This window comes from Scophthalmus maximus, chromosome 1 (genome assembly GCF_022379125.1).
Source record: "Scophthalmus maximus strain ysfricsl-2021 chromosome 1, ASM2237912v1, whole genome shotgun sequence".
NCBI classification, from domain to species: domain Eukaryota; kingdom Metazoa; phylum Chordata; class Actinopteri; order Pleuronectiformes; family Scophthalmidae; genus Scophthalmus; species Scophthalmus maximus.
Window position 1 is genome coordinate 25,169,940 of NC_061515.1, and position 27,123 is coordinate 25,197,062.

The 27,123-nt window shown below is 42.7% G+C and overlaps 1 protein-coding gene across 7 annotated transcripts; it reads right to left on the bottom strand.

Annotated features, from left to right (window-relative positions):
* On the bottom strand, positions 1–26,260 carry map4k2 (mitogen-activated protein kinase kinase kinase kinase 2). 7 transcript variants are annotated; one of them, XM_035607388.2, is made up of 32 exons: positions 25,837–26,259; positions 19,343–19,400; positions 18,567–18,657; positions 18,162–18,226; positions 16,927–16,982; positions 15,919–15,966; positions 15,747–15,789; positions 15,554–15,626; positions 15,120–15,251; positions 14,824–14,886; positions 14,588–14,669; positions 14,065–14,181; positions 13,854–13,932; positions 10,604–10,662; positions 10,446–10,495; positions 8,303–8,341; positions 7,801–7,834; positions 7,111–7,267; positions 6,823–6,998; positions 6,584–6,625; positions 6,105–6,189; positions 5,527–5,606; positions 5,063–5,123; positions 4,846–4,969; positions 4,675–4,733; positions 4,488–4,591; positions 3,168–3,345; positions 3,000–3,068; positions 2,818–2,904; positions 2,664–2,734; positions 2,522–2,577; positions 1–1,731 (listed from the first exon to the last, which is right to left on the bottom strand). In XM_035607388.2, exons 1-32 carry the CDS (start codon positions 25,927–25,929, stop codon positions 1,644–1,646), a joined length of 2,619 nt encoding a protein of 872 aa, XP_035463281.1. In that variant the 5' UTR covers positions 25,930–26,259; the 3' UTR covers positions 1–1,643. The 7 variants fall into 7 exon arrangements, with proteins under 7 accessions (XP_035463281.1, XP_035463197.1, XP_035463705.1 ...); XM_035607304.2 differs by having other exon boundaries at positions 10,446–10,498; XM_035607812.2 differs by lacking the exon at positions 25,837–26,259 and adding an exon at positions 23,926–24,113 and having other exon boundaries at positions 10,446–10,498.
* Between the last annotated feature and the right edge of the window lie 863 nt (positions 26,261–27,123).

Genomic DNA, 27,123 nt, shown 5'->3' on the forward strand with positions numbered 1-27,123 from the left:
GAGATTTACCCGGAAGTTTATTTTGTCATTTTTACCAATTAGTCTACGCTCTATAACTCATAATGACAATGTTATTGATTTGCAATTAAATTCACGACACAATAAAATGTGCAAAGGTGAAGGGGTCGGAATACATCTCGAGGCCACTGCATCTAAATCTGCTATAGCTTTAAATGTAATTAAAATATTTATTGGCATATTACAATCCCTCCATAGTGTAAGATTTTGAATTGTTATATCGCCTATATAGACTTTCTATAGAATAACAATAAAAACATCTTCAAAAAAGGCATATTGTCTTTCAAGTATAACTCAGGGAACGGTGAGTGTTACTTGTACAGTTCTTTCCATAAATAACTTAAATATCATTACACACAAAACTAATATAGTAGAATTTACATTTCGCCCGAACAAGCGGAAGTATAACTCTTTGCATTCAGTTTCTATGGCACCTATTTTAATCAAATGTACATTAGCCTATGTGTAAGTGGAATTATTAATTGTGAAGCTCTTAAAGCTGTTTGACAACCATGGGTGACTGAGTGCAATGGACTCTCAACACAGTGGCACATGTGACTGCTGCTAAGCTACTGTAGCACATTGACAGTCTAACAGTACATTTAAATGTGATTTTCAGAATGACATTGTTTCGGATAAAATACGTACATTTGACAACAAACTGTTTTTAACATTCTAGATAACAACCACACTTACAGCTATAGCTTCAACCACACAGTGTATTTTCTCATTGAGAGTTTCTTCCATTGTTCTACAAACCCAAAATGTGATTTACACCTAGGCAGTTATTATTTCCCCACACTGTTTTCGAAGTTGGACCAGTGGGATACAGAGGTCGGAATTATGCACAATTGGTTGTGTGAGGGTAAAAGTACTGTGCATTAACAATAAAGCACTATGAATCTGGGTTTAATTACCCTAACAGACAAACTTTAGATCACCTATTATAAAGGCGTCAACTTGGATATATTGTGTTTCCCAGTTGTAATTATGACAAGGATGTTGAATTGGACAGTATTTACGAGCTGGGAAGGAGGGTTAGTGTGAAGAAATAATATTTTTATTAAAAAATAGTTGCATGGTGTTGCGTTAAGCTGCAGTACCAGCAATGGTCACTGGATGCTCTAAAAGGTGTCAGACTCCACGGATATCGCTTGAAAAAAACCTTTAATTCTATCACATCTACAACTGGAAATTATTTGAACGGCTGTTTGTAAATAGGAATAAAATGTATTCATGTAAACATCGGTTCAGAAGATTATGTGTGACGTCACAATTGTCATGTCCATGTGTTCCTGCAGTCTGTGGTCTTTACAGTCGGCAGTGGCGCTGTGGCAACTCAGTTAACAGAAATAGAATTGTCCCCGTGGCAACCACTCTGTGGAAGGATGGATTTTGGCTAATGCAGTTTTAACTGGCACACTCAAGAGTTAGAAGCTCCCTTAACTTGTTGACACCACCAGGGATTTACAGTCTCATTCCCCACCCAAAAAAATAGTATCAGTCTGAGCGGGCAACTAAATCCCACACTGATTTAATTTGTCATTCACAGCGGAGAGTCGGTGGCGACCACTTGGTGCTGGTGTCTCGGTACATGATTTCTGAAGACGACGACCCGTTGTCTCTCAGTAGCTGCTCTCGTGTCCAGTGAGGATGTACAGGTTGCTCAGTGCTGAGGGGTCATCTGTGGGTGTGCTGTGAAGGATGATGTCCCTGAACAAAGAGGGGGGGGGGGGGGGGTCACAGCTTGACCACAGAGCAGCACAGGCAAGAAGAGAAAGGCAGAGCTCGCTCGCAGTTTATGATTGAGTTTACGCTTTACTATAATCTGTTAAGAGACTTAAAACATCCACTGTTACTCCGTAATTGTTATTTGCATTTCTCATAAGAATAAGACTGTATTAACACCGTACTTTTGTCTTTTTTTTTTTAATCTTCATGATTTATAACGTATTCAATGTTGCTGTGTACTCGTGTACTTTGCACAACTATTAATTTATATTTCAACTTCAACGATTATTACTACTACTCCAACTGCTGCTACTAATTACAGCGCAAATGGAATAAATTTTTTTTGGGGGGGGGGGGCGCGGATACCGATATTAGAGAGGAAAACATTGCTGTTCAAACTACTGCTACAACCGTCATTTAATTATTACAGTTATTAATATTAATACTTCCATCACTAGTATCAATACTACTCCACAAATAAAGCTATTAATATTACTATTAATACTATTTCTACTACTATTACTATCACTATTTATATACTACTTTCCCCACTTAAATATTAATGCTAATAATGCCTCTATTACTACCTATGCAAACACTTCTACCAGCAATACCATTATATCTAATAATGCTATTGTTAATACTTCCAAATCATTACAACTACTACTACTCTAACCAGTACTAATGCCATTACTACTACTTCTAGCAGCAATTCCACAGATAATGTCATAATGATAACGATACTGATGATGTCAAATAGAGGTGAACGTACCTGCTATTTCCCAAAACTCTGAATACTCGACTTTCATCTGTAATTTCTTGCGTTACCTACAGATAAAGATGGGGGGGTCAGTGCAAATTTGAGTCAAAGATAAACACGGGGCATCAGCTGAGTCTGGAGTGAAAATAATCACCTCGTTTGAATGGAAACTCTTCCCTTTAAGGCCATGTTTCCAGAAGGCAAGCACACTGTCCTGTAAGCAGACTGTTAGAACACGACAGGTCACTCGAGTGTCAGCGGCAACATCGCGTCTCGCTGACTGTGTCTTTCTTGCGATTGTTTTCTACCTAGCGTTTCGATGGGGAAGTCAAAGACCATCTCCGAAGCCAGCTCTTTGGTCGGAAGCCCTCCGAGGTTCACAATCCGAACAGTTTCTATGCAACAAGCATCACCATTAAGATACAGCGAGTTAAGGATCAGTGTGAAAGACGGCCCGGAGGATTTAGAACATGTGCTGAGGTGGACTTACTCTCTACTGCGATGAGGACGGTGTCTCTGTCCAGCTGGGTCACCTGCACCGCCCTCAGTGCTCCACTTTCTGCAAAAGCACAGAGAGACAAAAAGAGGAGAGTTTGCTCTGAGCTGTGAGCTTGCGCTGCATCAGCAGCAGCGGAGAAGCACAGCGGGTCCGTCCTACCTGGTACTGAAACAGGGGTGCCGTTCAGCTCGATGATATCAAACTTGAGCTGCTGGCTGGTTGGCGGTTTGCCGTTACTGCAGTCTCTCACCCCGACACACAGCTGGGGGAACTCATCCGTCACCAACACCAACAGCTCAAATACCGGCAGAGAGTCCGGCAGCCTGGTCGCTATGTGCTGCAGGTGAAGTAAGCACAGTCGGGCTACGTGATGCAAAGACTGTGACAGATTTACACTTCTGAGGGGAGATGCTGGCATTTTTTGGATACTGTCAAACCTGGCAAGTGTGACATGGCAGGACAAGTATTCAATGTTTCATCTTGAATCTCGTGTGAAACTATTCACATTAATAGTACTACGGTTTTGGAGTGTGTAAGTGTTGCGTAGTATTTGCGTGCATCAGCAACACAAACACACTTACAAAGAGCAGTTTGTGTCTCTTTTAGGAATAATGCTGAAAAGTCGGTTTATCTCAAAATGTGCCTGGATGAAAAAGCAGAGCTGACGAATATCCATGAATTAGAATTGTGGAATTTCAATTCAAAATCTTTCTCTTAAAAAAAAAGAAAGAAAAGAAAACAAAATTTTGAGTTGGATTAATGCGCCTGTAGCAGAACGGCAGGGCTAGAAGAACCTCACGTCAACCTGTGAGCATACTAAGCCTAAGTCTGGTTGATAACTGCTCCTTAAAGACAACCTGAAGCTGTGTGAACTGTATTAATTAATTATTTCATAATACACGATAAAGAAAACATGACATGTGAAGACAAAACTGTTTGCAACCACCGATCCTTGCGTATTAACACAAAACATAAGAACAATTGGCATTTTCTAGAAACTTAAGGTCTACACTAAAACCCTGTACAGTATACACTGTTTAAATATCCTTCACGTTTTATTCATAGACGTCTGTTTCCTTTATTAGATATTCACAGAGAGAACAAACGGTTCTTACTATGAGACCGCAGCCATGTGCCAACTTCATTTTAATTAAAAACACACGTTGACTGGAATACTGTGGAAAAGCGCCGATTTGAATTATGCATTAACAATAAAATAGCATGTAGTATTATATTTGAAATCAATTTGACATGTGCTGAAAATTTGACTGGTGTTCTCGGCGCAGCAGTGAGGAAGCAAACCTCAAAACTGATTGGAACAGGAGGGAGGGATACCTCAGGTCAGACATACTCAAAAGACTGATGTTAGGCTGCACCAGATCAAACTATATAACACAGTGGATTCATTAATGACTGCCCCTACAGTAGAACTACACAAAGCCCCCGTGACCATTCCAGGTGCAACACGTCTGTACAAACCTTTAGATGCATGAACTTCTGGAGAGGCTCGTACCACAACAGCAGAACCAGGCCAGACGGCACAGCCCCGCACAGAAACGTGCTGTCAGTGTATGGGTTTCTTGCTGAGAGAAGGGGGACAAAAACAAAAAAGTCAAAAGAGTCAGTTGTTACTGACCAAACATTGAGTATGTTCCGCATCACTTACCTACACTACATGTCCTACAGCCTTTAGTGTCAGGAATCTTCACAGATATGGCAAACTTTCTGGATTGGAATCGAGAGAGAGAACACACCTTTAACCGACTCTCCAGCGATACTACTACTCCTCCTAACTGTGTTTACTCTTCAAAGTCTAACGAAAGTCTCGTTTTCCTACCTGGTGCTGATCCTCTCCGTCAAACGGTTGGTGCCGAGCGACAGACTGCCGTGTTTCTTCTGCAGGTGTCCTCTCTGTTCGAACAGAGCCGTCAGACTGTGGGAATAAAGCTGGGACGACTTTCCTGCGAAAAAGAAAAAGTTTCTCATAGCCATCGACGAAATACGACACTCCTGTGTGCCCTGGCAAGAACGGGCCATTCCAAGGGCTGTATTACCTGAGACAGACATCAGCACGTTGTTCATTACATAGAGCCACGTGCAGCGCTGAGGGAGCAGCTGTGGGAAGAAAGAAAAGACAAATCAACTGTGTGGTTACACCACATACAGTGCATCTGATAATCAATATTATCATCCGTGATCTCAATAATTGACTTTGTGTGATTAAGTTAACTTTTGCAATAGATGTTGTGAAGCAAATACGACGTTTCTCGCGTGCATTTATCCTTCAATCAATCGATTTTCCTTTCAGAAAAGGGTCTGAAAGAAGAGATTGATTTGTTATTTTTGAAATACTCTTCTCTCAACTCCTTGTCTATTAGGTGCCCGAATCAGCCACAGCCTCTTCCGATTCCTTTGGACAAGATGGTGCCCGGAGCACATATGAACCTTTTTTGTTTTTGTTTTGGTGTCCAATAAAAAACACCACTCTGATGTCAAATACATGGATTGGTGCCTTTACCTTCTCCAGTGTATCTTCGTGTAGCTCGTTCAGGTTCAGTGTGTAGATGCCCTCCTCTGCCCCGAGAATAAGGTGCTGGTCTAAGCAGCAGAAAGTTTTTATCAGAAGGACAATGGGTTACAGTTTTACTGCACCATAAGACAACACATCCATCATATACACGTGTGCACGTATTGATTTGAACGGTTGATGCGATTTTTCCTACGGAGGGCCAAAAGTGTCACAGTAAATAGTACTAAAGCAGAGTATTTATTCATAAATGAATAAATGTATTTCAATAATGTCCATATTGACAGTTTAATGTTGCCTACATGATTTGAAATATTTATCGATAGATTAATATATAATTTGTAAATTTGTTTTTTTTTTACGATTCCTTTTTCTATTGCCAATTAAAATGTCCAATTTCTTTGTAATTGAGTCTACTTATTTCCGGATTAACAAGTTCAATTTGTCAACATGAATGGATATTTTCATTGTGTGAATTTGATGAAATTTGACATGACACTTCCTTTATGATATCTAGCCAAACTCATTTAAAAAAAAAAAAAAAACGTCGGGAGACCTCGCTGACTTACCTCTGGTCTTGGGTAAAATCCAGGTGACAGCACAGTGGATTTTAAGAGGACAGCCATTGAAGACTTTGGAGAAGCAGGCTCCCATCTACAGAGGCAGCACCGCAAATGAATTTCACTCATGGTCTGACATGGTTACAGTGACCTTTTAGATAATTTTTTACCACTAACATCCATTCCAACATAAAGCATGCATGATTAACTTTATGTCTTTCATTTTATGATGCGGTTGGATCATTTCTACATTCATTACTCCAAATACCAGTCGGCAGAAACTGTATGCTGAGTTTTCCATAAATACATAACTGAATTTTGCACAAAAAAGAAAGTGGATAAAATGAGGCTTTTTGAAAACACCACAAGGACTCTGACACAAAAATCTTTCATATCACGCCATGCCGAAACGGATCCTGTTAGTTATCAGATCATTGGTTTTTGTCAAGTTTCCCTCTAGGTGGCATGCTGTTAGGTTTCACACTTACATGGACTTGAGGGGTAGGAGGAAGTCCATGACAATCAGCCCTCTAGAAATTTCAAGGGTTACACAGAACAAAAGAAAAGGGGGAGGATAGAAACTGTCCATCACACGCATAACAAATCAACATGTTGTCGGTTGTAGGATCCAAACCAAATCATTAGAACGTTATTAGGTTAGCAAATCACACAAGCTCAACGATATTTGCCACTTATATGAAGACACAGATGTTTGGTTGGAACTCACTGAGTTCTCAGTCTTTTTCCTCAGTGTGCTCCATTCAGGTGATAGTGGTGTCTCTCTTTTCGGAGAAGAAACAGTGGCGACCCTCCTCTTCTCTGCTGTAACAGCGCCAGCCACGGGCAGACAGGGATCACTGCAGCGCTGTCTGATGTCCTGTGTGGCAGAGCACCTGGCCAAGACTTATTTTGGAGAAAAAACATAGGTGTCGATAAGCTGACATGTTTGATATACAATGCGATCCGTGATACAGCGTGACCTGCGACGGGAGCAGTGTGCAAATGCAGCGCGTACCTGTAGTGGAGGGGGAGTCGACGGCGACGGCGGTGTCAGGGCCCAGTGTGCAGCTCGGTCTCGCCGTCGGGTCGCCGTCCTCTGTGCCGGGAGTTAAAGAGCTGAAGGCCGGCAGGGACGCTGTAGACGGACCGAACAGACCACCCTTCTTGCCTCCCTGAAAAAAAGAACCAGCAAACGCATCACACACTCTGAGGGGATAATGGGGGAACATTTCAATTTTGCGATGTCAACCTGTGTGCTAAAGACAATAAAGTATACAACATGTTCTAATGTCGACGTCCCTATTGGCAACATTAAGGATATAAGTATGTTGTTGTTCTGTTCTGAGTGACTGATTGATGCAGAGCATCCATGGTCCCAACCAAGATGAATCTGGATGATTTTAGCATACCTCTGTATTTGTATCCATCAACAGGTCAAAATGTCTATTTTGTCACTCTGTGATTCATCAAATGATCCCTCTAAATGTACTTATCATAAGCATTAGATGTACTTAGATGCCGGTTATAGTTTGGATAATTTTTCGGGAAATGTGGAAAGTTAAGAGTTGTCATGGGCTGAGAGATCCTCACATTATGATGAGCTTCAATCTGACCGCTCTGAGTTTAGTTTAGGACATGAACACGAAAGTATAGCTTATGCAGTTGGCACATGACTCCATTGAACAGTTGTATGGTTACCACTTACATCACTAGATGGCGCCCTTCTAATGGTTAAACTCCTGAAAGACAAATCGAGCAACAGGGTTACGGTCAGGCGCTTCAAAATTCAAAGAATCAAGTCATCTGGTGAGATCAGAATCAAGAACATCGTCATGACAACAAGCTGGACAACAAAAGGCAGATGCTGAAGGGGCTGGGGGCAGCAGGGTAACAGCAGCAAAACACGCAACAATCTCGACCAAACACCACACGTAAAAAGACAGACAAAAAGCCCAAAAAGCCAAGAACCAGGGGGTTTGTGCTGAATCAGAGCCAAATCCACTTCATGGAGACGGACAGCAGGACTGTGGTTTTTTTGGGGGGGATGGGATTAGCGGAGAATGAACACAAACCCACTGACTGTATGAAAGATGTTGGTGTTAGCTGACATTTACAGCGTCATCGCAAGCAGTGTATCTCAGGTAAATTCATGTGGGATGGCGGGACACGGCAGTTAGGCGAGGCTGGAGGGGACGGGCGGGGCCTACCTCAGCTGCAGAGCTTGCTCCACACATTCCAACAGGCTCCTGCAACAGGAAGACCTGGTGTTTATCTGACTACGGGCCTGAATGGCCCAAAACAATGGGAGGGAAGGAACCCGGGGTCGACTCCTATCGGTTCCCGAAGCGCGACAATCATGCTGATACTGGGACAGAATCAAAAAGGGCTTAAACTGCTGTTATTTTGTGCCACATTAAAGGACAATTCTGGTTTTATTATCTACTCGAGTTTTGGCCATCGTTCCTATCAGGAAACATTTTGCATTATAGGCACCAGCGCCACTGCACGAATGGCTGTGGCCAGGACGGGAAGTGATTTTCTGGTTTTAAAAAAAAGTTTTCCAGACACAAGTATTCCCAAAAATGTGTCAACGGAAGAAAAGATGGCAAAGTGAAGTCTATTACCCATTTAATTAAATTTTTTTTCAATCAGATCCATTTTCTTTCTACCAGAACAAAAAAAAATGGATAGAATTCCATATGAACCAGTGGAAATGACACACTATAGCCAACAATTAAAATAAAAGTTGACATAGTCGCTGAACAGTATCCTCTGATCTATACGACACAGTAACACACTGCATCCCTGAATAGTGAGGAAATGACCTCATTGTTCTCAGGTCCTGTTAATAGAACCACCATGTCCCTGACTCGGGTCCAGCCAGGGATCTGTGTTGCATGTCATTTCCCAACTGCTGACTCTAACAAAGGCTTCAAAAACACCCAAAACATTATGTCGTTGGAACATTCATTGTTTAAGTTGAGTCTCCTTTAAAAAAAGGTTTGGTCAAGTTTGCATATGAACAAGTTTCACCAGAAAGAAGTACCCCCAGTCCCCCAGGAACCTTTGACCTTTGAACTTTCGTGCTAACTAGTTTTCATACTCTGTCAGTCGCAGTTGTTTGGGCATTAAAACTGACACACGTTGGCAGGGAGGCATGTCCTGTGCTATCGGCTTCTCATAGTTCATTGGTACTGTGCTAGTAAATAAACTGCAATTTATAATTGCATGGGACTGTTAATGTTCACTTTTCGATAACAAATAAGTAGTTATAAAGTATTTGTCCCACCTCTACCCTCAGGTAATCACCGAGGTACAGGAATTCCTGGTTGGGAATCAGTGGTTTGAATAAACTGGATTACAGGATATTAATGGTTTGGTTCCAATCCTATCTGATCACCTCCGCCAAGAAGGTTATGCTTTCATCTGCGTTTGTTTGTCTGTTTGCTAGTTAAGCAGGGTTACGCAAAAACTAGTGAACTGATTTCCATGAAATTTTGTGAAGGGGTGAGGCATGGCCCAAGGAAGAACCCGTAACATTTTGTTTTCACTTTCTTTAACATGAGATAGTGAATTGGCCTTGTACGAGGTATGTGCTCTCCATGAGCGCCCCCCTGGTTTGACTTTGTTGCCACGTCGTCGCCGAGGGGATAGAAATGATGGCCAAAACATTTTCAAAAATGAGACCGTAATTGTAATTAATCCAAATGATTCTCTTCATGCTAAAAGAAAATCTGATACTATAGTTATTACATTTAGTTTTATTGTGCTAACACTATTGCTTCTACTAGTCTTAATCTTGCTTGTTGCTGTTATTAATATAGGAATATTAAGATATATTACTATTACAACGCTTACAGCTTTTATCAAGGCAAAATGAGGATCCATGCTGGTAACTCAAAGGTGGCTCATTCTTTTTTTAAATCTCAGAGGCTGTTTTTAAAGATACACTCTCTGATTGTTATTGTGCCCGATGGTGCCCCCAAATCCCCAAAGTGATTTGGCATTTTGGGTTAAGTGGTAACACCCACACCCACACAATAATCACACAAGAAGGCTTGTAAAGCAACAAAATTTAAAAATCAATTTCTATAATTATGTCACTCATTTTCTTTACTGATAAAATATTAAGGCCATAGGAAATGAATGTATGAGGCGCCGTATTGGAACACAGTATCCACTTCTCCTTATACATCCATGCTCAGTCCACTGTTTGGGAATTAATAATCAACATTCTTTTCCATTTGTGTCTTCTGGTTTAATACTGATCGCTCAAAGAGAGGCGTCCGGTACAGCTGTAATATTCCAAAAACACAATGAAGGTAAGAGTGAGTAAGAAAACTCTCTTACGGTGAGTTGCCTTCATCCCCAGACAGACTCCAGTCGTCGTCATAGGATCCCTGCTGAAAGGAGAACCAGAACCTTTTGTCATATTCGTGCACTTATATTCTGATGTACGCCATCAATGTATGCCACTGTTAAAAAAAACTGTTAAATAAGTGAATTACCAAATCAGGATAGGGTTCTGTGACTTTTCTCAGTTGGGGTCCAAATTTCACTTGGTCAACTGCAAGGAAAACATGATAATAAAAAAAAAAGAAATGGGTGTTTCAGCCTCCACACGGAACTGTGGATTCCATCAGATTAAGACAATAAAGTGCAGGCTAATGTACTCCCACACACTCCAGGCCTTTATTTCAAATTAATGATCCACACTCAATTTTCAAGTGCATGGATTAACTGAAGTTGGAACTAGACACAGGATGCACTCTGCGCCGATCACATCGATAAAGAGCTGCCACTGTGGTAGACTGGCTCCTGCAGCCATGACCCCACACAGCAGCTGAGCACGTACACAATGCTACAAGTGACAAAACTGGTCTGGCGTGACCAGGAGGGTTGTGAGGTGAAGTTAGTTTCTGTGTAACTAACTTTACCGAATCAGTTCACCGACCTTATGACTTTTCTCTACTTGTGCTACACTAGCTTTTTTTTTTGTTGCATTGAACACCATCCGGTAGTGACCTGTGGCCACAGTGGTTGCAGTTCAGCAAAGGTTGCACTCGTACAATTCAGATTCCAAACCAGGTGCATGTTGCCCTCTTTCCTGAACTTGAGATGTAAGCTACCTTGAAGACATTAAATCACAATTAAAACGTAAGGGAATCATATTCTGCGTTTACACAAACAAGACGAGTCAGCGTGATGGCAGCTCTATGGGGCCGTGCATCTAGGATAGACTTCACTGTATAAAAAGATAAATGACAAAGACAGCTCCCCAAAAGTGAAGCCAGAACATATTGATCGCCCTCTGGTGGCCAGCTGCAATATAGGTCATAAACTCTGGAACAAGATGACAATGGCCATATTCGGGACATTTTTTTTTTCAGTGGAAGGAAGCGGAGACACGTCGTCCATCTTTATATGCAGTCCATGGTGCCCAGGCAGATCACCTGAGCTAAATGCAAAAGTCAACATGCTCACAATGATTTGATGAATGATTCTTTTTAACACACTAATGTTTAGCAGGCCTTCTGTCAATCCCCGTTTTGTTGTAATTTTAGCCCCACAAATAGAGCCTTCCAAGAGGATGCGCGCTGTTACTTCACTCTAACACAGCTTCACCCTGCCACTTGCATGGCTATAGTCCTAATCTTGGTCTTTAACAAAGCTTTGATATGGTAATGTAGTTGTAGATGTAAAATATAGACTTATTTTTTAGAAAACGTTTGATTCAAGATTACAAATCTGACTGGTATTATTATCAGCCTAGTTGCAGTGGTGCAAGCAATAACTATCAGTAATAGCAGAAGCACTAGCAGAAGCAGTGTGAGCCCATGGTGAAATTGTGGTGTAGGGGTCAAATGTGTTTGTGGCTTGCGTGTCTGAATGTCAAACACACTGTATGAAAGGGAAGTACAGATCAACACCGAGGTGATGTGTGATATGTGACTGGGCAGAGTGTGAAACTACTACACCATCAAATGAGAAACACTTGGGCCACAGCAGGAAGCCCATTGGCAGTTCAGCGGTGTGAAGTCACTCTGGCCACAATGTGTGTGTGACAGAAGTACCACTGTCTGTCGCACACCAGTGACATGTTCGCAGTGCCATCGCCTGACGCAACCTCCATCCCACATGTATGGACGGGTTACAGAACGAGGGGCAGCCAACAGCGGGCTGACTGAGAGGCTTTTGTCCCGATTCATATTATGGAGATTACAGCGCTGAATACTGGGGGGGTCGTGGTGGACAATGAGGCAACTCATCAGCGAGTACAACCGACATACAGTGTATTTACGTGTGCACGCCGTCGCAAGTCCAGCCACACGCAGTGGCTGTCACAAGCAAACTGTGCAATGTGTAACACAAAACACACAGACAATAAAAACACACGTATGAAGAAGTGTGAGTTAAGGGAGCGGTTATAATAGTTATGACATTTATATCTATCTAACCGCCGACCTTCCAGTTTGTGAACGACCTCTCTAGCCCTGAGCCACAGTACATCAAGCATGATGATGCCGCGTATAAATGGAGAAGAGTTGCCACCCCAGAGTTGCCAAATCCCAAGGGCAACTCTTGGGAGTAGCAGCACCCCCTAGTGACAGGGGACGGAACACACAGTAATTCATCATTACGCCGTCAGCCTGATTTATGACCTGGCGACGGTCAACGCCACTTCCCCGATAGACCGTATGAAATAGCTAAGGTAGACATTTTTAAACTGAGTAAAGCGCTGTAACGTGAACAGACTATAGCGCGATAGAGCGATGAAATCCGAAATGGACAACCCGCTGTCAGCGCTCGCGCTCGTGAGACAACAGATGACATTGCGGCTAATCTACCCTAATGCTCCTGGTTCCATTAGCCTTGATCGATGCCCGGCTTTTCAGAATGTCACCAAGCGCAAATATTTGCATGTTTTGTTTTGTTGTGCATGTGCAAAGGTGGTCAGCCAGCGCTGTGCAGACACGTGCTACCGACCATTTCCATCGCCCCCTGCGCGCGTGCACATATGTATATTTTGCACCCTTTTATACTGTGCAGCACCCCTCGGCAAAAATATGTTCTTGCGCGCCTGTTGCCACCTGTGGGTTTTCTAAATTGGGCTAACTTGTTTTGTCCTATATGAGACCTTCCTTGTTCCATAAACTGTACTGACCGTCCAGCGTTACAGACCCCAGGTCTGATTTAACAGCAACAGTATATCATGTGCAGAGACCTGTCATTCACTCAGGCCCCCTCATGCATATGAGCCTAAATGTGCCTATTCCTGCATGATGATTTTGGCAATGTCTGTGTCGGTTAGATTGGCATTGGATGTGGATAAATATGGATAAACCTACATAAAGGGAAAAGACTGTGAAGCTACAACAAACAGCGGGGAGCAAAATAAGACGAGTGGTGAGCCCGTCAGTGGTGAGGTGACGGAAGACTTCTGTACTTTATGCAGTTGGGAAACTGCAACCACTGCCACATTTTTTCCCAAAATGTTGAAATATTCCTCTAAAGGAACACAGGAAAATTGTGGGATTTATGCTTGTTTACTGTCTAACCCATGGCTAGTCAAAATCTTCGCAGTTAGTACAGGGATACTAAAGGCCAAAGACATTTTGAGTCTGTACAAAAACTGCACATATGGCTTGGAGTCAATTTGCCTGCCAACAAGTTTCTGATTTCCCAAAAATTACAGACTGCTGCTGCCTTTAAAAAACTGTGTCTGTGTGTGGGGCCTTTTCGTGGGTGTGTCCTCACATTGCTCTTCAGACAAGGTCCTCTCTACAGACAGGTGTTTCCCTGCTGACTGAATCTTGTCAGGAGCCATTTCCCCAACCTGTCAACAGAACATATATTAGACACACCGGAAAACCCCCCACCATGCTCCATGAAAGAGACTCAATTATTTTTTTTTCCTATCTAAAATATTGTGAATAAAGGGTTCTGTCCCACTCCCCGTGGCGCTGACCTCCAGTTCATTGTCGTCCAGGCTATGTGTGTGGGTAGAGTGGAGCTCAGGGTTGTTGGCCAAGTCCAGAAGCTCAATGACCAGGTTACGGGTTAGCAGCTGTGTCACAAATGGATGCTGGGAGAAGACATTACAGATCATAGCCTTGAACACTATTAGGAAAATCATTTTAATCTCAGACAACCATGTCTAATGGCATTGTGCCCCACAACACCCCAAAGTAACTGTGTTCATACACACCTTAATATAATTCAAAATCCTGCTCCTTACCTACAAAGCCCTTAATAATCAGGCTCCATCATATCTTACATCTGTTCTGAGTGTGTTAGCTGAATAATGTATGCAGATGCGCTTACATCCGTATTCTATTGGGCAGTTCCCAGAACAAATGGAGTGAACTGTATAACATTATATAAATGAAGAGAATTGCGTTCAGCCAACCGTTCATGGATACTGAAAACAGAACAAAAATGAAGTTATGTATGCTGATATGTGATAGTGCCTGTATAAAGTAGAAGCCAACCTGAAGCAATGTCTCAGCCGAGGGCCTCTTCCGAGGATTTTTGATGAGAGACATCTTCACAAAGCTTTGGAAACCTGCAGACCTGCACAGAGAAGAAGACAACGGGAGAGAGGGGGTGACCCCGCGTACAGGAAATCACTTGAACATGTAGAAGATATAGATCAGATTAAAGATTAAAGGGAGAAAATGGTCTTTCTGCTGTAAGATTTTAAAGGAACACAGACTGGCCAACTCACCACTTGGTTTTATCCTTTAGTCGTGGAGGCTGGAAGTTGCTCTTGGACATCAACATCAGCGCTCTGAAACATTGTTTTGAATGTCACAGCACTGTAAAAGGTCTTAATTGTTTATTGACGGTGACTGTGCGGGAATAAAATGCATGGCACGTGAGCAAAATGTTACATAACACAAGTCCCCCACTGTTTATCTCTCTGCTCTGACATGAGTTGATGCAGAGCTCATTAGACCCGTCTGGGCTGGACTCCCTGGTAAAGAAATTTCACTTTTCCCCCTGTCGTCTGTCCTGACTCACCGCATTGGGTGGAGGTCAAACATTGGTGGTTGGAGCTCTGCCAGCTCGATGGCAGTGATGCCGACGGCCCAGATATCGCACAGGTGGTTGTACCCACCCTTCTTTTCCACTGCAGCCACCTCCGGAGCCATCCTGGACAGATGGTGAGGAAGGCAGAGGAGAATATAAGAGGAAGGGGACACTAGATATACAGTCACGCACCTGAAGAGGAGATACCTCCAATATGAAGTTTTTTTATTCTATTATTATTTCAATTTCCAAAAACAGCTGGTCACTGTAGGTTTAATCAAATCTAACACAAATGTGTGTGTGTGGGACTGAGTCAAAATAAATGGCAGAGTGTGTGTTGATGTTGATGAAGCGTTTCTAGTCTCGTCTACCACTCAAAGTGGTACTACTGTAAACAGACAAGACGTCAGTGCCATTCATATTACCAGTAGGGAGTTCCAATAAAAGATTTCCTTTTGGCCACCGAGGCGCTGATTTCTGCTGCCACTCCAAAATCAGCTAGGCAAAGAAGAGACATACAGGGTTACACTGGGCCGATGGTGTGTGTGTGTGTGTGTGTGTGTGTGTGTGTGTGTGTGTGTGTGTGTGTGTTTGTCCCTGACACAAATCACAACTGACCCAGTTTCACATCTCCTCTCTCTGTCAAAAGGATGTTGGCTCCCTGCAGAAAGAACATCCATAACAACGTAAGCATCTATTCACACGATAACCATCTTATGTATCACAATTATAAAATAATACATTAAGTAAGAAAATTTGAATTGAAGATAAAAAAAAAAAAACAGTTTACCTTTATGTCTCTATGCATTTTGCCAGTTTCATGCAAGTGATACAAACCCTGGAAAAGAACCGAAAGGCAAGGTAGATAAAATCCTCCATCACAGAATATGTCATGTTAATGTTAAACTGTAATATTATTATACTGGTAATTAAGAAACAATTTAAGAGAATGTTTATAGATTATATAACAAGCCATTTTCTAACAGTCGAATTACCTGCTGACAAAACAAAGAATATTCTTCATCACAGTGATGCAACAGTGATTGATTTACTTTGTAGCTTTTTTGTGTTTCAAACTAAACTGGATTTTAGTTTTAAAACATTTATTTTAGTTTATTTATATACTTATATCCTGGATTAGTGTGCTTTTATGATATTCATAAATGTATGAATAAATACACTATTTAAACATGATCATTATTACTATGGTAGTATTCTTCTGGTAGCATTTGATGTTGGTGCGCTTTTTTTTTCACTCTATATTCTAATAAAATCATGATTTCGTCAAAAAACAAACAAATGGTTTTCGTCTTTTCATGTGTTCAGGGTGCACACTGAACAACAAAAATATGTTGGCTGAAAAGTAAAAGTAAAACTGAAAAGTACACGAGAAGAAGGGTCAAACCTCCAGCAGTGTTTACTTCTGTGATCTCTTTATACAGACAAAGTGATAATATGATCAAATATTTCAACAAATAAAAAGATGCATTTAGAATAACAAAGCCACGCAAGACCTTTGTTTTCTATGAGTTCTCTGGAATTTCTTCCTTTTTGAATTCAGCCTCGGATTCTGCTGTTGTCTCGAAGCGAGCGGGTCACTGTCCGACAGAATAAGGACAGTGTTCTGCTCTTGACCCTGGGACGCGGCAGCAGCGGCCGCCGCCACAGTATACTTAGTGGTCTGGCGAGGTTAAATACTATTTAGCTCTTCTGTTGGGATGGGGAAAACACATGACTCACTCTGTCTGCAGAGTGTCTTTACGATGCAGCAACAACAACAAGAAGCTGCCTTTCTCACCTGCAGGGTCTCTCTGCACACGTATGCGATCTGTTTCTCCTTCAACGGGCCCGTCACTGTGAGGAACAGTTTGATTAACAGCTCATTCTCAAGAGGGGGATGAAAAACAAAAGGGCCTGCAGGGACATTTCTAAAAACAGAGCAAAACCAGCACCTTTTGGAGTTCATTGTACTTTGACATCATGTACATTTACCACCGTCTTAAAAAAAAAGAAGCACGACGATCACAACAGTGTGACATTCTGTCTCACCCAGAGCCAGACGAGAAGATCAGATCTTTTTTTAATCGGCTCGTATGTATCCTTCAGTAATGGTGGCTTAGCAGCCATTTGTCCACTGGTTTGTGTTATAAGATTATAAGAGCTCTTGTGAACTTCTTGATTATTGTGTGGGGACTTCATTTTTTTATTTTTTATGATTTGATTTGCCATTCCTTCTTCATTCTACTAAGTAAATTGGAAAAAAATAGGCAATATCTCGATTTATGTGCTCACACTGTGTGTGTGTGTGTGTGTGTGTGTGTGTGAGAGAAAAGCCCATCGGCGCCTGCGGATAGCTCCTGCCGCAGAGAAGTTTGCGATTACCATAGAAGAAGAATGCTGACAGAAAACGTATCGAAACTTTAAAAAAAAAAAGGGGGCGCCGGTGTATATTGATTCCCGCACGCACTGTATGTCCAATAAACATTATAATTTATTGTACTGTCAACACTAATCCACGGCATAACAAGATAATTTACTGTCCTCACTCATAGCATGAATGTCACATTATCTCTGTACTGAGAAAACACATGTGAAAGTGATATTGATCTAGGGCAGCAACTAGCGATTATTTTCATAATCGATTAATCTGTCGATTAGTTCCTCGATTAATCGATTAGTTGTTTGGTCCATAAAATGTCATAAAATTGTGAAACATAATCGTGTTTCCCAAATCCCAATATGATGTTTAGTTTTTTCCACACACCAAAGATATTCAGTTCACTGTCATAGAGGAGCAAAGAAAGCAGAAAATATTCCCATAATAACTACTTGAACCGATTAATCGATTGTCAAAGTACTCGGCGATTAATTTAGTAGTCTATTACTAATCGATTAATCAATTAACTGTTGCAGCTGTTTTCTGTATTGATCTTTTCCACCTTGCTCTGTGTAAGAAACAAAACATGTCCACTGTTTCTTTAAAGGGCAATGCTGCATTTTCGGAGTTTTTCCATACTCATTTGTGTTTGTTACCGTGGTAAATATCCTGAAGGGAGCCTCCTCCACAGTATTCCATGCAGATCCACAGCTTGGTGTTCCTGGAGAGAGACACGCATAACTGTTATCTCGGCGTTCGACGTGCGATCGGCTTCTTCTCTGGCAGTAAGACTCACAGCTCTGCAGGGACTGTGAAAAGCAACAGGTGGCATTCAGCATTAAAAAGGAAAGACTTAACAGGTAGACGCTCATGCATCACACCCACAAATACGCAGAGTGTCATTCACTAGCTGCAGTGTTAACTCAACACTAGAGTGAGTGGGAGAGGAATCCAGCGGCGGTGTGGGGAATATAAAAGTCAAATTCCACATATTCAAGTCCACCAACAATCCCAGGAATCCCCCCCACATGTGGAGCGGACAGGCTGGAAGCGCACGGCACCTGTGGTAGCTGCCGAAGTAGGCCACGATGTTTTTGTGCTTGCACTCCTTCATCATGGTGATCTCCTGCTGGATGGACGTGATGTCGTCACCTTAACACACAGACAGTCAAAGTGAGCTGCTTCTCAGGAAAATGATAGAGGCCAGACTTCAGACTTCACATCAGCTAGACTGAGGCCGGAGTATTATGCAAACCAGTTGTCTTAATATTCCCATGCTCAGAAAGATATTAGTAGCTGTAATCGTTCCCCGTGTCCATACTGTATGAGGCTTCTGCGGCCTGAAGCATTAGTAACAAATGAAAGTATCATGAGGTATTATATCACCCCACCATAGCCATAGGGAAGCACAGTCCAGGAGGAGGGTAACTGCACTTTTGAGCGCTGGCATGGATGGCACATTTTCTGTCACATTCATACGCTGCCGGCAGAGCCGTCAGAGAGCAATTTAGGGTTAAGTGTCTTGAGATCGAACCGCCAACCTTCTGGGTCGGTTGCGACCGCCTCTATCTCCTGAGCCACAGCCACCAACTGGTGGTCCTTACTGTGGTCCGTACTGTACCATGGGCACGTGTCAGTGTGGGGTCTACGTGTATGTACTGTATGTTTATTGGCTCTCACACTGTCTGCGTCGGGTTACTCTGGTCTCCGCAGCTCGGCGGGAGAGATCTATGATCGCCTCACGATGTGGAAGGTCGTCTGACACGCGGCGTATTAACCTGCAACTGCTGCTTTGCAAAGGATCAGTCGTGAGCATTGTGCGTTCAACTTAACATACCAGGGTCCAGCTTGACAATTTTGATAGCTGCCAGTTCAGACGTCCTGATGTTACGAGCCTGAAAGAGATGGAAAATAGATGTATCAATATAGAGTATGTCATGAATATAATAATATATATAACCTGGGCAGCGACCTAAATAACCAACTGCTGGGGTAAAAACTCAGGAACGTTCAAATGGGTTTGAAGCATCTGCAGTAACTTCAGAGTTGAATCCCATAAAACACAGGTTCCTTGTATTCTGTTTGATGGTGACCGACTGGGACGAGTGATGCGCTGTAAAAAAAAAACCCGCGCCCATGGAAACGACGTCAATGGTGTCCCATCACCCTCTTTTAGTTGGATTGCAATCAGATGAGAGCTTGACCACATGAAAGTACAAAGTTTGAATGACTAAAACGCCTCCGAAAGGTGGTCAGGGACAAATTATGACCACATCCTTTTTTATCTTAAAAGTATTTATTGGTCGATTATTTCTAGGACTGGGGATTCTTTTTTCTATTTGAGAATGACAGCAAGAGTCTGATCTATCGAAGCGCGTATCAAATGTGGATATTCATACTTGATGGTGGGTGGGAATAGCGTGAAAGGCTAATAAATTCCATTACAACTTCTGTTATACTGATGTTTAATTTATCTATCATCCATCAAACAAGATAGTTTCTTGCACATTGATAATAATCAGTGACCAAGCAACTAACAGTACAATAACAGGCATGTCAATAAAGTATTAATACTATTAGTATCATGGACAAAATGAGGCATTCAAATGATATATTCAGTTCACAGTAGATATCAGTGACCTGAGGTGTAAAATGTGATTTACATGTTAGGTAGAGCTTTAGTTAGAGTTTAATTTAACTTGTCCCGCCCCAGCCAGTACAAGCCTGTAATAAACCTGAGTTAATTCTTAATAGTACAGCAGATGTGATGGTGGGTGTCGTTTCGAAAACACCAACACCATGTTTTCAGCTTCCTCGATTCTTCCTCGGAACATCAGTCATCCCCATTCACCGGCTGTACTGACGTCAGACGGACGGCTTCTCACTCTGGGCATCCACAACAAACGAGGCAGCAGCCAATAGGATCGGCCGGTCGCCTCAACACAACCTGCGGCGGGGCCGCGCTCACTTCCTGTTTTCTTTCCTGCTCTAGCAAAGGTCTTCCTGTGACTACAGTGATAGTAACTTCTCTGACATGGATTTCACTCAGCCGAGCCTGAAATAACAGCCGCTTAAGGGTAACGTCCAAGCTGGGGGAAGGAACCAGGAGCTCTATTGCACTTTGATCAATGAGCCAGAAATACTGTGCAGTCTCTGGTCAAACTAAGTTCTTCGTACCAGATGAGTGCAGACGTAGAGTTCAGGGCTCGAACGGTCTCTGACACTAACACGACCACAAGTTGTTAATCAGTTCAGTGCACTGCTACACTGGAAAAAACTGAAAGGGTTGAGAAAATGCACTGCACCTGATTTAGGAATTTTTGAGGCCAACTCAAACTCTGGGTCTTTCAGTAAGATGCCTACAGTTGTGCCAACGCATTACATTTTAATCAGATACTTCATCTTTTATACGTATACAGACTTCCAATTTTGAGTTCTACACACCCAACTACCTACTCTATTAAAACCACCGCAGCACGTATCGAGGCCGATCCATCCAATTTTTTGAACAGATCGCTGATTCGCTTCAGTGAGCACGAACGTAGGCCCGATCTTTCGTTTCGCGTCAGCTGCAAGGAGGGCCTGGTTGCAGATGCTGCAGCTGTGGAGTTTCAATCTAGACCAACAAAAACAACATTTCTACTCCGCACGCGCACAGAACGATATTGGTGAGTTTAAAACTAAACCAGCGGGCAGACAGCTGGAATGGCGATTTAAGTCTTGCATGCTTTATTTTGTTGTGCGGTCGTCTGCCACTCGAGTGCTCGGCTGCTGGTTTTTAGTTTCACTCCGTCTCTTTTGCATTTCTGGCCTGCACGTGCGGATGTAAATAAATCTAAGAGATACAAGTGTAAAAATATAAGAAATCGCAAAAATATAGAAGAATACCGAATATAAATATCAAGAATGTACATAAATAACGCAATTGTATGTAATCAAGGAAGAAACCGTGGAAGAAATGTGAAAATATCAGGTACTTTTAGTCAAATGCTCGTTCATCAGCAGCCGCCTTTTGTTTACAAAAGTCGCTTCCCTCGCTTATCAGATAATCCGTTATGATTGGCCATTTATTCTGAGTGCAATAATTATCCTTTCTGCATCAGTGCTTCTGTCTGATCACACTTCACTTCCTCAGCACTGCAGCAGTGTGAAACATGCACGTCTCAGCACGAGTGTGAATTGACAGCATTTCAAAATCTGGTCTTCATAAATCACCTGCAGAACTGCACAACAGCTCAGATGCGTTGGCAGAGTGAAGGCTCCAGTCTAGCTCCAGTGTAGCATTGGGCTTCAGCGTCATCTCGTCAGAAGACGCCCTAACTGCTTACCAACGCTCACACAGGACGAGATGCTTGCATTATACCTGGGGAGAAAAGCTGTAGTGGCTCTGATCATGCCATCTACTTTTACAGTAAACAGTGGAAAGCAGAGATCTTGGAATCTCGAAAAAATGACTTAAAGTCAGGATATACTGTGTCTTGGCCTCTGATGCTTTGTTTATGAATTTTAATTCAGATTTTCTTAATTATTTCAATGTAGCTTCTATGGGTTAACATAAAGATATTTACTAACTCCAAATGTTGATTTTACACTTAGATTGGCATGCAGTATTTATGGATACACTATGAGATATTCAAACTAACTAGAAATTAGTTTCAAAAATAGAACTGCTTCAGCTGTGGCTGTTCAGAGCCACGGGAGGACACACACGTCGAGATTAACAAGCTCTGAACGGACTTTCCTCTGAATAACAGCAGTGTGACGAGAGTCCGTTGAAGGCCCACGCAGTCACGTGTCCAGAGGTTTCACCCCTGACTTGCGGGCCGCAGCTCTACCGAACCCACCGCCAGCGGCACTGGGGCTGATAATGGACTACTGTCTGGACGTTATGCGGAACTGATCCCATTCACAGCAGATGTTGCGCAAATATGGTGCAAATTAAATATGGTGAGAATTGGTCATAATCATGAGTGTAAAAAGCATTTTTTTGGTTAAACTTCATCTCAGGGGCAGAGGATCAGCTGTCAGGTCAGTTCTGTGCGGTGCTCTGTTCATCCTTACGTTACGATCGTTACTTTGTGTGATGCCTACATTAACCACAACATGCAACTCCACCGCCAGCAGCCGAGAACGCAGATTTAGCAGTGTGTTTTGATAGTTGCAGATGGAGCCTGGAGCCGAGATGAGCAGTGGGCTACAGGGGTCTGGTGAGCCTTTCCAACTTCTCGTCTTCTGAGCCAACCCACGCCGACTCTAGTTACATCTCTTCGGGATCAGACCTCAGCCGACACTGGAGGCTGTACACGTTTTTCTGCACATATACAGCAGAACACCCGGAGACGCAGGTTTTCCCCATACTGGTAAATTCAAGACGGCAAAGTGTCAAATCAAAAGTCTAGAATAAAAAGCAGACCGTACATAAGTGGCTGTTGACCGTTCTACACAGTCCACGAGTGCCCACTGGATCGGGAGCTCTGGTCTCTGCAGTCTGCTGATCATCTGTCCAGCACAGTTCCACACACTTGGAGAATCTATAAAAAACTAAAACACTGAAGCTGTTCTGGAGTCCTGCCCATTGGACTTTTGTCGATTTTTATATTGTTGGAGTTGGATTACTGCAGTTGCGGTGACTGGATGTTCAGCTCAGGACATGCAGTCCACAGTTTGGCCCGCCGCGAACAAACCACTGAAAACAAACCAAACGCACACCACTTCCCTTGCCATGAATTATCATGGGAAACACTGCGTAGTAACACAGAAACGTGTAAAAAAAAAAAAAAAAAAAAAGCAGTTCAAGGAAACGCAGGAGATGGTCCCGAACACATACAACTCTGACTTCCTCTTTGAGTTACATAAAAAAAACAAAAACTACAGTCAACCTTTATTTAGCTGTAATCTTTATGATCTCAAAACCTCTGCACCCATGGGGGCTGCAGCAACCATTACGGCGAAGGAGAAGCAGGAGACGGGGTGAGAATGCAAAGGAGTGACGCGCAGTAAATCGTCGGGCTGGCTGGGAGTTTAACTGGGGACCTTGTAGTATGCGTCCTTATCGTTGGGCTCCTGGGACAACCCTCAGGGCTGCATTTCCTTTTTTTTTTGCCCATTGCTTAATCGCGACAACCGCAGTTTCCGAGGAATTATGTTTAAATACAACTCATTTGCAGCAGCAAACGACATTTCGTTCGCAGCAAGTTCATTCTATATTCACATGGTGTTGTTCATTTCATACAATGAAAACGTATCATGAGAACGTAGCCGTAAAAATGTTCATAGGCGACCCGTTTGTTTTCCACATCAACGTCTGATGTTACAGTTACAGTTACAATATCGATCTTCAGTCCCTCACAGCTCTGGGCTCAGATCCTGGTCTGAACCCGTTCATTTACGTTAAAACCAAAACCACCATTGTTCACTGACCTTTAACCAAATTGTTTCTGTAGTAGTCTAAGCGAGAGACGCGACTGAACCACGGTCTCTCTCTCTCTGGTGTGACAGTCGTGCACTTTCCACAACCTCAATCCACCCCAACCACCTCGCGAACACACAGTAATTCCCTGAACATAATCCAGCGACCACAGCGTCGATCGAGGAAGCAGTTTAGTCTGTGAACGACACTTCTAAGACACAGGCTCTAAGTACGTCGGTTCACTGAACTCACGTCCCCGCTCTATATGCACACACACACATGTACATTATTTCCTGTTCACAAAGACCAAATGAGGTTGTTGTGACTATACAGATGGGTCTTTTGTCAATGTGCGTCGGTGTGGCAGCCAGCCGGGAGGGGCCGAGAGGACCAACGTGCTGCGTTACGATGAAACATGATTTTAATCATTTGAAAAAAAAAGAGAATTAAAAATGAAATCAATATGTGTCAGTGGCCACAAACAAAGTGTGTGAAACGCTGAGAAGAGTAAAAATACTTTGGTTCATTATGAACCGAGGGCGCCAGCTGAGTAGGTGGTCCCTCACTGATGAAAGAATGTGGCCACATGCGGCCCAGACCACCTCCCCAACGGGATCGGATCTCGAACGTGTCCTTAACGCGTCTCAAACCTGAACTTGGAGCTGTCGTCTCGTGATCGGATCCCCGGGCGGAACGTTAATAATACCAGGTATGAACGGGGCCTGTGATCCTGAATGAGGTCCACTTACACGTGGAGCAGAATCGGCGGAGCGATGGTCTCGGGGGGCTTCTGCCGCCTATTTAAGGGGTTTGTTTACAGTCGGCAAATATACAGAATATCACTATAGATTTATGTTCTACGTTGATATTGTGCTCTCATTGTGCATATTTAAAAAAATGAATCTGTTTCATTTGTTCACATGAAGACAGCAGGGTACGATAAGACACGGTGGAGGTGGAGGTAGGGGCCCGACCCCAGGACCTTCACATTGTTATAACCGTTATTATGAGCCGTTGCTGTCTGAGGTGTAAAATGAAACAATACAAATTCTCGTTTTTTTCTCGTGCAGGATGCACAAGGCAGGCACCGGGGGGGTGCGTACAGGATGTTTGCACCAAAGTCGTCGAGTGTATAAAGAGACGACTTGCACTTTTCCCACTGAAGGCGAAGGGGAGATACAACCATCTGATTTGACAGTCATTTGACAACTTTGCCACAACTCTTCAGTGTGATGTCTCTCCTTTTAACACTGACATTTCTTATGGCATGTAGAAATACTGCAACACGATGATGCTCTGTTAAAGGATATCACATCCAAAACACTACCCACCAACATGAAACCAACAGGAGGCCGTGGCACCACTGATGCAACAAGGTGACACTGTGCTGACAGGGGTTTCTTTAAATCACTTCACTGTAGAGACACACACACACACACAAACACACACAAACACAAACACACACACACTTCCTAATACCGACATGAATTAAGATGCAACCAGCACTGCTCTCAATAGAGCACACACACACACACACACACACACACACACAGGACTCAACCACTGTAAAGAATAATTCACTGCTACAAAAGTGCAATAACCAACTGTGCAATATTTAAATTTATTAACCATGTGCAACTATTGCTAGTGCTCTGCATATAGTATTTATATTTTAATATTTTGTTATATTTTGTACATACATACTGCTTATTTCAAATTTCTTTCTATGTTCTGATATTTCTGCCTTATTCAGTCCACTGTGCTGCTGTAACGACCCCATTGTGGGACGAACACAGGTATATCTTATCTTATCTTTAACAACATGAGCATTCTTTTGACCCCCTGTCCCTTCCAGCTGTGTGTGTGTGTGCTGTGCGCGCATGCAGGACAATCCGCTCTCAGCTCTCTTCTCTCCCACTCACCTTGAACACGTCTCCGTAGGTGCCGCACCCGATCCGGTGAATTAGCTCGTAGTCGTCCAGGGGGTCCAGGAAGGACACCCCTATGGTGTCCATGTCTGGGGGAGTGTGAAGAAGAAGCCTGGCGGGCTTTTCTACTCAGTCATGAGGAGGAGGCGGCAGCAGCAGATGATGATGATGATGATGATGATGAACACACGCTGACTGGCCGCGTAACGGTAAACTAATTGTGGAGCTGACCAATCGCTGGCGGGTCGGTCGGCCAGGCGCGCGGGACGCACGGCGCGGGGACGTTCACGGCACGGGACGGACCCAACTCCGCGTCCGCCGACGCCAAACGAGCGTCTGTTGGGCGAACAGTTGGAGCGGCGCCGCGCAGTCACGTCACGCACGAGCGGCGACTGATCCTGTGCACTGTAAAACACTTTGAGGGCGAGTCGGTCACGTGCAGTCGCGGCTGGCGAAGGGGGGCGGGGCGTAATATGTGATGACAGTTGAACATCACTCAGTTGAACCGAATAAACATAGTCTGAGATGTGACCAGCCAACCAAAAGGCTTGGATCATTACGATCAAAGTGTTACCTCCATTGGTGAAAAAAACAAAAAACAGCCAATCGGAATGAAAGTTCATTGCTGTTGTCAGGTAGAATTCTGTATCTCTTACATCTCTAGAATCTTTTACATTTTTATTTCAATTAATGAATAAAAGAATCATGGTGAATCAAGATTCTGTGGAAGAGGAGTAGGGCCCTGTGGACTTTTGTTTTTAGAAAACAATAGAATTTAATAACAAATTAGACATCTTACACAAATCACAGAATTCGGATTTTACAGTCACTCAAATAAATAAAAAATTAAAGGTTAGAAATATAATAAAATAAAAGAACTAAGTGAAAATATTTTGAACTCCAAATACTAGGAAAAAAAGGAAAATATATACTCATCAAAGTCTTTGGAAGAGGATTGGGGCCACATGAGATTTTGGGAAACTTTTTTTTTAAAGATTGAATGAATAATAATAAAAAATAAGTCAGAATCCAGAAATGGCAGTGGAAATAAATACTACAAATCTATTTAGAATTCTGACTTCTTAAAGTCAGTCAAACTAAATTTAACATTCACATGGCCCCAATCCTCTTCCATAATATTTTGACGATCATCAGTCTGTGAGATAAGTAAAAACTCTTGACTTATAAGTCTTTCTTTTTATCTGACAATTTGGACTTCATATCCCAATATCAAACAGCTCCCTTACTATTTTACCATCTTACATCATCTCATCCATAGCC